At 51.3% G+C, this 12,269-nt stretch overlaps 1 protein-coding gene across 7 annotated transcripts in view; it reads right to left on the bottom strand.

The window, feature by feature from the left end:
- Positions 1-12,269, bottom strand: part of TMEM63B (transmembrane protein 63B) — a 46,330-nt gene that overhangs the window by 4,004 nt on the left and 30,057 nt on the right. For 4 of the 7 annotated variants that reach the window (XM_071739303.1, XM_071739307.1, XM_071739304.1 and 1 more), the window contains 15 exons: positions 10,912-10,950; positions 7,412-7,502; positions 6,577-6,614; positions 5,715-5,857; positions 5,408-5,459; positions 5,013-5,121; positions 4,462-4,532; positions 3,560-3,640; positions 3,302-3,425; positions 3,079-3,212; positions 2,797-2,934; positions 2,366-2,519; positions 1,992-2,098; positions 1,186-1,272; positions 22-87 (listed from right to left, as the gene is read on the bottom strand). In XM_071739303.1, coding sequence (XP_071595404.1) covers positions 22-87; positions 1,186-1,272; positions 1,992-2,098; positions 2,366-2,519; positions 2,797-2,934; positions 3,079-3,212; positions 3,302-3,425; positions 3,560-3,640; positions 4,462-4,532; positions 5,013-5,121; positions 5,408-5,459; positions 5,715-5,857; positions 6,577-6,614; positions 7,412-7,502; positions 10,912-10,950 — 1,434 coding nt within the window. The remainder of the gene's footprint in view (positions 1-21; positions 88-1,185; positions 1,273-1,991; positions 2,099-2,365; positions 2,520-2,796; positions 2,935-3,078; positions 3,213-3,301; positions 3,426-3,559; positions 3,641-4,461; positions 4,533-5,012; positions 5,122-5,407; positions 5,460-5,714; positions 5,858-6,576; positions 6,615-7,411; positions 7,503-10,911; positions 10,951-12,269) is intronic. The other 3 variants (XM_071739306.1, XM_071739309.1, XM_071739308.1) reach the window with 1 other exon arrangement.

Raw genomic sequence — 12,269 nt, 5'->3', positions numbered from 1 at the left:
TTTCTGCCCAATTCCACTTACTCAAATCGCACGGCGGCTTCAGCAAGGAACTTTTTGTCAAACAACCAGCGGAAAAACACATCCAAGCTGTGGGGGGGCAGGGCAAGAAGAAAAGAGGAACAGTCAGAAGCAGCAATATACAGACATGCACTTGCAAGTATTAGAAGCTGCTGTAGAAGGACCCAAAGCTCTGAGCACGGACTGTTTTGTTTCCCCTTGGGGCGTACCACCAGCAACTACGTAAACCAGACACCGGGAAAACAGTGACACCCAAAAAGGGATGTAAAACTTCACAATCTTGTGTCTTCTCCCTTTATCCCATGCTTTCCTTTTCCCTCTCTTTAGACACAACATCTATGCAAGGAATAGGCAACTGACTCTACAGTGTTAGGTACAAGGTAAAATCAAAAAGAAAGATTAAAAAAAAAATCTCGGGAGAAACAAAACTCATTGTCTTCATTTTTTTTTTGGGGGGGGGGTGCTTGTTTTTTTAAATACAAAACCATCCAATCCGCTGACACCTCAGGGAGTGTAGATCAATTCAAAGCACGCAAGTAAATGAGAAGCCCTCATACCACTCCTACCCTTCAGCTTTTCCTTCCTCACAGCTTCCCTGCTCAGCCACTGTTTACTGCTAGGAGCTCATGCCAATGGCTGACATCTGATGCACTACCGTTTGCCATAGGTCATCTCTACAATCTCTGCAGGAACACTGGGGCTCACATCTGAAGAGACAAGCATGGTTGCAGCCTACACACAGCTACCCCAACATAGCCAAGCAACGCAACCTACTCAGTTGTGGCTCAAATGCAGAATTCACTGGTTTTGTGCAAAATTCAGAGTGCACAAAGAGCACAGAGGTGGGAAATGCCTTCTTCATCAGCAGACCTTGAGCAGACTTTCTACATGCATCCATCAACTGTGCCCATTTTTGATGCATTATTTGTAATACCGTGACACATGTTAATGCACTTGCAAATTGATTTTAATAAGCTCCTAAAGACCCAGAGAGGTATGGTCTGGCCTAGCTCCCAACCAGAACTAAATGCCACCTCCCCAAGGGGATGATGGCCAGGGCACTTGTGCAGCAGGGAAAGGATTTAATGTAGGTGAACAAAAGAGTGCATCTCAACCTTCCCTGTGCTCCAGGTCTCTGTACTTACTTTCAATTCCCATCACTCCTACCTGCTCAGGCCCAACGATGGCAGCAGCAAGACCATGAAGATGAGAAAGGTGTAACACTTGTGCATGGTCGTCCTGTTTTCTCCAGATCTGAGGGCAGAGAGGAGGCTGTTAACTTTTCACTGTTGCCTCATCAACCCCAGGATTGATGCCCCATCACTCTCTCATCAAAAAGCACTTCCCAGTATCTAATCTGAATCCTATCTTTCCCACTGTTGGTACATGAATATGGGCCCTTTCCCTTCGGTGTGTTTGAGGTCTGTTCTTGAGTCCCAGCTCCTCCTGCCTTGTTTCACAGGCTCTCCTAGACCTGGTATCTACAGACTAGATAACAAAGCTCATATTGTATGTCCTGTGGTGAATCTGCCACACAAGCAGCATCTTTCTAGTATTCTGCACTCCAAGTACCTTCCCTATGGCCAGAAGCCATAGCAGCTAAAGTGACTTTCCCTTGGAAAAACTGTGACTTACACATTGGTACAGGCACACACCACACCTGAGCCAAGACTTCCCTCACTAGGAGCACTTCTCACAGTGACCAGCCCCAACTCCTCCCAGCATTCTTCTTCTTGTAGATCTATGTCAGCCTCTGCTCAGACAACCACACTGCACAACAGCAGCTAAGGACTGCCAGAACAACTATCCACTGCGGACCCCAGGAGTCCAAGAGGTGCAAGATAACACCATGCTTGGAGAGAATACAGAATTTCAATCAGAAGGATCCAGCCAGGATTTCACATCAGTGACAAGTGCTTAGTCGCCAGACAGCAGGCTGGGTATGATTAAAAATGGGTGTTGGCTGTCCTTACCTGGTCCAGTGTGCTTCAAAGAAGGCAGAGTAATACACAATGGTGGGCAGCAAAGCAGAGAAGCACCACAGCAGCAAGGTGGGGAAGAACTGGGTGATGATGGGGTTCTGCAATGAGGCAGAAAAAAGACCATGTGTTACATGGTGCAGCAGCTCTTGCACCAGCCACAGGTACAGCTGCCTTTGCTGATGCTAATCCCCAGCACCACAGCTGCTACTGCATCCAGACTGGGTTTAGCACCCCCCTCATGGTCAGGATGATGGGAGGTGGGAAACACTGATGATCTCTCTCCCTATCCCTTCCCTTGCAGGGGCTGCTGTGCCTCAGAGTGGTTCCCATGCTAACCATCCTGCATCCATCTCCAAAGGCCTTACATTGAGGTACTCCACAGGCTTGGTGACATTGAACTTGTCCATAGTCGTGATGATGATAGCAGGAGTAGTGAGGAAGAAGAGGAGGATGAAGAGGACAACGTTGATCACAAGGCAGCGAATCCACCAGATGAAGCCCCGGATGGAGAGGTGTTCCCTGGGAGGGGGGAAGGAGTTGTCAGGGTGGCTGCATGCAGGAGAAGGGAGGTCTGGGGATTCACATCCACACCATCATCCATCCTGCATGAACAGCATTAGGGTGCCAGTCCAAGACTTTTCCCCTCCAAGTCAGGTCAGACCTTTAGCTCAGCCAGGCTGGGCTCCAGCAGGAATAAACTCATTCAGTTACCAGAGGAGCAGACTGTGAAGGAGTCAGGGAGGGTACACCCATTGCCCATTGGACAGGACCTGCTGAGCACCATGGAGCTGCTCACCAGTAGATGTTCTGTGGGTCAGGGGCGTAGCTGACAGTCCAGTTGGATACGTGGAGGGACTCGCTGCAGGAGGAGGCCCTGGGCTCCCCACGGCATGCACAGCCCTGGCACTTACAAGCATTGAAATCTTTGAGGATTCTGGAGAAGATAAAGAGGGAAATGCTGACACAGCTGTCAGGAACAAGCTGAGGGGGACACCTTAGTGGTGGATGGCATCCCCCTGATTTTAGGTGAGAGCTTGGACAGACCAGCTTCCTGGGCAACAGGACCCTTTGTACTCACATGGCTGTGATGGTCTCATTGTGGAAGGTGACAAAGGCCATCCCCAGAGGCTTTTCGTTCACCTTCTCCTTCTCCCTCTTGTAGTCATCTTTGAGCTTCTCCTCCAGCTTGGTATAGTACTCAATAGCCTCGACCTGGGCAGGGGCACAGAGGTCAGAACAGAGACCTGGGAACCCAAGCTCTCATGTGTCCCACTACCTAACACCTCCAGCACTGCCCCTACCTCCTCACAGCCCCTGATGACACAGCAGCATAGGTGGCCACAGGGCTTGGGGTTGATCATGGATGGGGTGTTCTCCTTACTCTGCAGGTTGGTGAAGTAGATTCGTCCACGCTCAGCCTTCTTCCTGAAACAGGAGAGCAGAAGAGAAGGAAAGAAAGAAAGAAAGATGGTGGCTCAGAAAAGGTCCTGTGTCACCAGACCTGAGGACAAGCCCACAGTCCCTACCCACCCTGCCCTCTCTCACAAACTAAGGGTTACCTCTCTGCATCAAGGAACATCAGCCGGGCCACATCATAGCAGGGACGGGCCTCCAGGACAGTGCAGTTGGCATAGGCCTCCCTGCAGACAGGAAACACCAGCTTATCACACACAGCACCAAAGGTACTCTCAAGCAAACCCCACATGTCCAGGACTGCTCTCCTGTCCTAAGCTGAGTGTCATGACACAGCAAGAGCACACTCAGGGCAGCAGGAGAGCCTGCATGTTCCATCCCTCCTAGCAGAGGCAACATATGGGGAAAATACTATGTCCTCCAGTCTTCAGCAGGAAAACCCTGTTTGGATGTTTGCTTTGTGGCAGCAAGGCACCAATCTGGACCCACACCGCCTCTGCCATCATGAGTTTCATGGGTTGGTGTTGGGAAGAGGTGGAAGGGTTACCAAAGGGTACAAAGCATTTCTCTTCTCCCCACGCTGCTTCTAAACATAGCCCTGACAGTGTGTTGAGGTCCTGACAAAAGAGGAACTGATTTTTTTTGTTAAAAACCAAAAATACATACTTTTCTACAAGGACTGTGAGTGGGGCAGAAGCAGCACAACATCCTATAGTCACTGCTTGAGCGCCTCCTGCCTGCATCTCATCTCTTAACTTGACTGCATCTCAGGACATGCTCTGTCCACTGCTTACCATGCTGACCCCATATGGCTCTGCAAGAGATAGCTGGGCATATCCCAGGGCTCAAACCCAAGCACTGCACATTCAGGTCAAAATTTGTGCAGAAAAATAACTGTAAAATGCCAAAAATAAAAGTGTTAACTGATTTTTACCAGCTTCCTGCTCTCAGAGTGTGTTCTCAGCCCTTCCAGGTAACACTAACACAACCCCAATCAAAACATCTCCATTACAGAGCACCCTGTAATTAGGGACACAGTGAGACTCACTCAAAATGCTTCTTGATCTTCTCTGGCTCAGCATATTTTGAGATCCCATTGATGAAGAGAGTTCGCTTAACCTGAAGGAAGAAAAAAGGAGAGGGTAGGTAGATGTGGTTGGTGTGAAACACAGATTGCAGCAAAAAACTGCAAGGCCTGAGTCAGTGACAAGAAAGGGCAGCCTACATCACTTCTACCACCTAGAGCTTTGCCTCTCCTATTTTCCACTAGCTGCATCCTGGTGTGCTGCAGATGCACAGGCTAGGGGCTTACGCTGCAGCTGCAGCGTAACAGAAACAGAAACAGGGGCTACCCTTAAAATGTGGAAGGCAAAAGCAGCTGGAGCAATGGCTGAAGAAGGTATGGGGTCCCTTGCACAAGTTCACCCAGCACAGGCTTCTTCTCTCTTCCCCACAGGCTGCTGCTCTAGAGGAGATCTGCCTTTGGCCAGGTAGAATGAAAGGATGGAAGTGGGATGCTCAGTACTCTCTCCAAGACTACCTGACTTGATAGAAGGGCATGGGAAAATGTGCCTGGGAGAGTGGCCAGATCTTGCTCACCAAGTCATCCTCTTTGTAGCGCATCTTGGAGGTGTGCCGGCGCATGCTGTACACTGTCAGCAGCAGGTACAGGAAGGCAAAAGACGTGTGCAGCCACAGCAAGTTATTCCTGTCACAATGGAGACCACAAAGGTCAATGCAAGGTTGCCACTAGAAGCCTGTGTAGGGCTGGTCAGACCCTGAAGGCACAGAGCTAATAAGCAGCATGACCTGCACAGCACCCACATGCCCTACTACCAACTTCCAGGAGCTCAGCCTAGAGATTGGAGCAGGGATAGTAGCCTCACAGCAAGGGCAGAAATGCAGCCTTCAAGGTGAGGCTTTGCAGCAAGTGGACATTTACAAAATACCCCCAGAGGGCCTCAATTATCCATTCCACCCCTGCCCACACATACCCAGAATTCAGGTTAGCGATAGTTGTCCTCCCAAAGCTGTAGGCGTTGTTTTCTAAGGAAGAAAGAGGCAGGCACAAGCACATTCAGTTATACAGAGGCACAGAGCACCATTGTGGTGTGCTACAGCAGGAATGTCACCTGCAGAACACCCCCAAACCCCAACTGCCCAGGATGACCCTCTAGATGCACTACACTCAAAGTAAGACAGCAGCCTGTGCTAGTCCTGTCCTGCCCTGCCTTGCCCTCCACTCCACCCAGTGGTCTGGGACACCGTGTTGAAAGCAGCTCCCCCAGCCAAAGCTCTCACCTAGCAGGTCCCCTGAGAAATTTACAGGTAACACGATGCCCACAGAGAGCACACCCACTGCCACCAGCAGCCCGATGATGTGCCTCTGGAAGGACAGGTAGTGCACCGCATCACCCCCACACTTGTCCCGGATCTCGTCATCCCTGCCAGGGAAAGAAAGATCATTAGGCAATCTTCTGCATCCCCTTAAGCGATGGAGAAAAGCACAGGGTCCTGGCTGCCCTCCTAGTTGGAGCCCACACATAACCCTGGTACTCCTCCTACAGAGCCAGAGCCAGGCCCCGGGGTAGGGAGCCCAGCACCCAGCCTTGAACCAACTTGGGCAGAAACCTGCTTGTGCAATGGTTACTGGAGCCCCAGACCCCTGCCCTCTGCTCCCCAGGACAGGCAGCCGGACACACACAAACCCCAACTCACACCCTTCTGCTGAGATACAGGATGGAAGCCAAGAAGTGCTTAGGAGTCTACTACTGGGCATCATCAGTTTGGGGGTGTCTCCCTGCATCCTTCAGTACCCTCTTTGTAGTCAGACAGCAGCATTCCTAGCAGGAGTCCCAGGGAGAGGAGCATCTCTGCAGAGGAGCAGCGTGTCTGAGATGGGACTGAGGCAGGGGACACTTGAGCTGGGTGCTCTCTTTTGTCACAGACTCACTGTGTGACCTTAGTCTTGGCTTCAGAACTCCTCATCTAGTTGTCTCTTTGCTCATCCTCTCCAGAGGACACTTTACTTTTGTTCATCAAAGGGGCTGCAGCAAGGACAGTGACTTCACACAGCTGTACTGTGCGGAGTGTCTCAATGCCCTGCACCACCTCTCTCCTTCCTCCCCATGTGGGTTCCCCATGCAGGTCCTGAGGCACTTACTTTATCCTGAAGATGGCTGTCAGCCAGGAGCAGAAACCCTGTGCAGAAAGAATACAGGAAGGTCTTTCATCACTTTGTGTTCCCTTATCTCTTCTCCCTCCTCCAAGGTTCAGAGGACCAGGTTGCACCACCACAGATTTGGTTCAGAGTGTGACAGACCATGAGCACCCTGATGTCCAGAGCCACAGATGGGCCAAGGTGACAGAGATGACAGCACTACTTCATGTGGCACAACATAGGCTGGACTCTGCCATGTGGCTGTCCCCTGCCAACTGGCAGCTCAACCTCACAGGTGACCCATGGACTCCTGGCTAGCATAGAAGCTCTCCACAGCTTAGGGACACCCAGAAAATTCACCATACGAGTATTTTAGCCATCATCCAGGACAAGAGGAGTACAGCAGGGACTGCTGAGGAGGCAGGCTAGGGTCAAGCCAATGCTCCTCAAAGGACACCTGGGGGAGGAACACTACCTGGGAGCTTTACCAATCGTCCATGATACCATTATCCTATTGTGCCTCCCCTTATGAGAGCAAAATAGCAGTAGAGGTAGACCGTGGTGTAAGCAGGAGCTGGCAAGTATTGTTTGTAATGCTGAGATGATAGGTTGGACAGACAACTGTTAAGCCATTGAGATGTACAGCCTACTTATTTAAGTGTCTAGAAGCCATACAGTTATGTCTCCTCAAGCTCTATATACCACATTCACACACCACAAGGTGTGGGACCTAAGGCCCAGGACCGGGAAGTGTTTTTTCTGAGGAGCCCTTGGTTCAGATGAACTGTGAGCTCCTGGTCACTCAAAGGAGAGGTGTTTGATTCTTGTTGCTACTCACATTGTCCCTCTGGTCGAAGTCCACAGAGCTGGAAACGGAGGTGAGGCGCTCATAGCGGTCATGGTTGTCGGAGTGCAGGGCGGAGGCTACGCTAAAATGACAAGTGGGAGGTGAGGGAGAAAGTTAGATGATGCAAGAAGGCAGTCTGGACAGGAACCAAGAGCACCCAGCAGATCAGAGGTTAATTCAGGTCTCTTTGCCTCAGGTGAGATGGAGAGAGAAAAGATCAGAGAGTAGAGGGTAGCAGTAAGCAAAGACCTCAGATGGCACCCTATGCCCAGCAGCCACCTTGTGCCACTTGCTCAGCACCTCTCGAGAGGACCCTGTGCTACACAGGATCCCCTCCAAGGAGGCAGCTGCCATGGAGGACAGACTAGGTCTGTTTATTGCAGGGTTTAGACAGAGGAGTCGAGGTGGGAACCAGTGGGTACCACAGCCCCTCTGGCTCTGGTGCAGCTGCCTGGTGCTCTGCTGTCTGGAGAGCCCTTGGCAGCAGCCCATCCTGGAGGGACTCACTTGACTCAGGGAAGAGGAAGGCTGGGAGTCTGGTGGGCCATATTCTTGCTACACACATCCTCCCCACACTTAGTGCTTTAGAAGACTGAATGCAGCTGAGCCCCAACAACAGTGCTGCCTAGAGCCATGCTCAGCCCAGCCTGCTCCACAGCCTCAGCAGGGCCTCCTGCCTGGAAGTCCTTCCAGCAGGAGCAGGGCAGGCAGCTAGAAGTGAATGAAGACAGGCTAAAGGACAGGAAATCAAGAGAGCTGAATATCCCAGACTGGTTTACTCCAGGCACAGACCTAGATGAAGAACCTGCAGCAAAATCACCCAAAGCAGACAACAGTCCCCACTAGGAATGGAGGCAGAGGGGAGATGGCAAAGAAGAAAAGAAAGTGGTCCAGAGACCTACATTAAATAGCACTTGCAAGATGACAACAGGAGGTTAAGACTTTGGAGGTGCAAGAAGGATGGCTGATCTGAAGGCCAAAAACAAACAAACAAAAAAACCAGATGAAAACTTGTTTTCCCTGTAGCCAGTACAGGCTCAAGGAGGATCTGACAGACACGAGGCAGCTGAGAGACTAGAGGTAGATGACACGATGGGAAGGATAACAAGTGAAGACACCCATGACTCTGCCGGAAGGAAGAGCATGGGACATATACATGGCCCCTCTTCAGAGCAGAGCAGCACCTGCTAAGTCCCTCGCTGGAAGTAACAGAGAGAGGGGAAAGGCGATTAGCTGAAGGTCCTGGGACAACAGGAGAATAGATCAGACATGGCATGTAGCCTTGAGACTGAGCAGCCCAACATTCTGCTCTGCTGGAGGCACAGAGCTGGCTTCCATCAGGCTCTCAGGCCCTTAGCCCTTTAAAATCACAGAGGCCTTGCTGAGGGTGAATTTCTGCTGTCTGAGGAGCTCTCTGAGGAGATCTCAGCACAACGGCACAGTGGGCTTTCTGGCTTCCCAGTACTGGAAAAGCAGAAGGCAGAGCAAAGCAGCACTGGAGGGGACAACTGAGTGCCATGTTAGATGATGATCAGGCTAATTCAGTTCCATTCAGCAGGATGCAGAGTTGATAATCAGGGTGACCTTAGTGCTGAGAAGGTAGAGGGGGGAAAAAATTTGCCAAAGGTGGGAAGCTAGAGAGAGTTACAATGGTACCTGCACCTAGCAGGAGACTTTTTCAAGCAAGGCACTAACAAAGGAAGCAGGGGGAGAGAAGGTGATCCTAAGCTGCAAGAAGATTAAGTATGGGACCCTAAAGGCCTTCTCCACTGCCCCAGGTTTGGTGCTCTCCTGCCAGGGAGGGAGAAGGATGAGGTTCAAGGTATGGGTATCCTCAGGCCAAGGGAATGGCAGGTTGCAGGAGGGGAGGCAGGCATGCTGCAGAATGGGCTTGCTGCAGAGCAAGGCAGGAGGTGGATGTGCAAGCAGCAAGCCTTGCAGGGCTCTGCAAAGGTGGCTGTGCAAGCAGCAAGCCTTGCAGGGCTCTGTGACCACCACCCTTACACACAGAGGTGCAAGTAGGTTGCCATGATCTCCCAGGGCAGAGTCACTGATTAAGAGTGCCAATGGCTACTGCAAAGAGATGTTAGAGAAGGATGTTCTCCTGCACCAGGAGCAATGCAAGTACATGCAAGGGCTGGGAGCACCAGCTGGCATGTCCCTAACCCACCACTTGCCACTGCACCTCAGCAGAGAACAGCTGGGATGGGAATGTGCCATCAGCCTTTGAGCAGCACAGCCAGGACAATTTCCTTCCTGAGCCCCACAGGGTTTTTCAAGTTTTGGGCTACTAACACTGTCCCAGGTCAAGCAGTAGGTTTCAAGGGGTTGATGCCAGCAGAGAGCTTCAGCATAAGAACAGGAATAAGCACCCCCTAGGAGAGAGACAAGCACGTGTGAGGTGGCCCACCTGAAAAACCTGAAAGCATGATGGCTCTGCTACCTCTGCCTTACTTACCAACATGCCTGAAGCAGATCCAACCACTAGTGAAGCACTCAAGTATGACTGAGGTGTCCCCTCTCCACATACCACAACTAGCACCACCTCTGTTTTCACAGCTCCAATTACTCTGCTCTTTTGGGCACAAATTGCTATCACAAAAACAGGAGCATCCCTGTACTATTGCAAGGCAGTAGCAAGGCTCCAACCTCAAACATGCATTAGCCTAGCTGGAGTGACCATCGCAGGGTCTGCACTGCAGGCTGATCAGCTCCTCTGCAGTGTAAACCAACCATCCATGCAGCAAGGCCTGGGGTTTGCTCTTAAGATTAGAAACAGCAAGAAAAAAGAAAGAGGAGGAAGGCTCCGTGGCAGTGGTTAATGGGCAATGCCGGGCCAAGGTGCTGGAGGATGCTCTCGGCAGTGCTGAGGCAGGAAGTTTGCCTCTGCAGGGGAAGAGAGAAAAGACAAAGGTGCTGCCTTGCTGGGCATACTGCCTGCTGGGAGTAGGTGGCAAGGGATAAGGGTCAACTTTTGCCCTGGTCCTGGCAGCTTCACAGAGTTAAGGGAAAAAAAGAAAGAAGTCTTGCAACTGTCTGCCATATCCTCTCCATGCACTTGCCTGCCCTTGCAGCTGGCATGGGAGGAGCCCTCGTGGTGCCCTGACACATGAGGGAGTAGGCAAAGGAGCATGCCCCTGTGTCACCTGAGCATGCTGTGGGCTCAGGCACCCAGGATTATTTTCTCCATTGTAAAGCAGGATAGCTGGACACAGGCAGATAGAGCGGGATACATGACCCTTTACCTGTGTGCTACTTGGCACTGATGCACTCAGGGAATGTTTAAGGGCTAGGGGAAAATGAAGGTGCATACATCTGTGGCAGCAGCTGACACAAAGGGAAGGGAAAGAGATCACAAATCTACTGAGAGACACAAATCCAAGCCCAAACTCCAAGCCACTTAGATTAGTTCAGAAGCAAGACTGCAAGAGAAAAGGAGAGAACGCACAATCAAGAATGAGAAGAAACAAGACCCTGAAAAAAGGACATACTATTCCCGCTCCTCTCGCTCCGTCTGCCAGCGTCGGCGCCTGGGGGCATAGAAACAGAAAGGGAGAGGTTATAACCACAGGAGCAGGAGCTGGGTCTTCTCTGTTGCAAGGACCTACACACTTGGACCTATGAATTGGTAGGGCTCCACACCATCCTGAGGAAGAGAAACCTGCCAATGGTCAGGCTGGAGAAGACCTTCCTTCCATAGCCTAGTGCTGCCCCAAACCACAACCCAGACCCCCGGCTATCCGAGGCAGAGCGTTTTGCTGCCAGCTAAAGGGAAGTTTGCTTTACTGGCAAGGTGGCCTGGCTCCACATCAGGTGTCCCAGGGAGCTCCTCTGGGACATGCAGGACAGTCTGCCAACACTACCCAGCTGCTAGCTGAGCTCCCCTTTCATGCCTCTCCTCCCCAATCCGGTAGCCAACAAACTCACACCTGCCCTGCAGATGGGCCAAGCAGCAGGGATTCCTCCATGGGATACCATTCCGAGTGATCCACAGCCATTCTGTTCCCTATCCCGAGCTTACCAGCTCTTCCTCTCCAAATAACTGGCACACCTTCTGCCTTTCTGGCTATTGCTCCCTTGCACCCTAGGTGCTGAAGCATCACCTCTGAGAAGGGTCAGTCCTTTCTCCCCCCTCAAGGCCAGAGCAGTGCAGCCCCTGTGTCTGCCAGACAGTGGCTGGGTAGCCACTTCACCCTGAGGAGCTCCTGCCCTTTCCCACTGAGGTCTCATCCAGCTGTTCCCTTCTTGCTTTCCCTCAGGGCCCTTGCACTGATGATATTCTCCAGCCAGGCCAGGAAAGGAGGGGCAGGGAAGCCAAAGGGACACAGCTGCTTATCTAATGCTATCCAGGACCACTTATCTAAACCAGGAGAGTTCCTGATTTGGTGCTGGAAGAAAACAACTCTCACTCTTTCTACTGTTGTGGAGGGAGAGCTCAAAAGCAGCTTGCTTGAATCTGTATTATCAAAGGAATGAAAAAGGCTGGAGCTCAGCCCCATATAAGCTTTTGGGAACAATGAGGTTGTGGAACTGATTAAGGGGAAGAACCTATGACATCCAGCCTTCAGAAGCCAAACTTGGCCTCCAGCAAAAGCATCAAAAGCATGAAGCACCACAGGCACAGCAAACAACCCCTGGAGAGGTGTGAACTACCTGCAGAACCCCTCTAGCTTAATCAAAAAGAGTTTCTTGTTATGTGCTGGGAGAAAATAATTGTTCTTCCTGCTGCTGACAGCAAACATGACAACAGCATCTCTGCTGTGGAACTGCCATCCCCAGTGAGCCATGGCTTTTGCTGACAGACACAGAAGTCCATAACTGCATTGGACAGGAAGGATCCATACCCAGA

Source organism: Heliangelus exortis, chromosome 3 (genome assembly GCF_036169615.1).
Source record: "Heliangelus exortis chromosome 3, bHelExo1.hap1, whole genome shotgun sequence".
Lineage (NCBI taxonomy): Eukaryota > Metazoa > Chordata > Aves > Apodiformes > Trochilidae > Heliangelus > Heliangelus exortis.
This window is presented reverse-complemented; position numbering and strand designations above follow the sequence as displayed.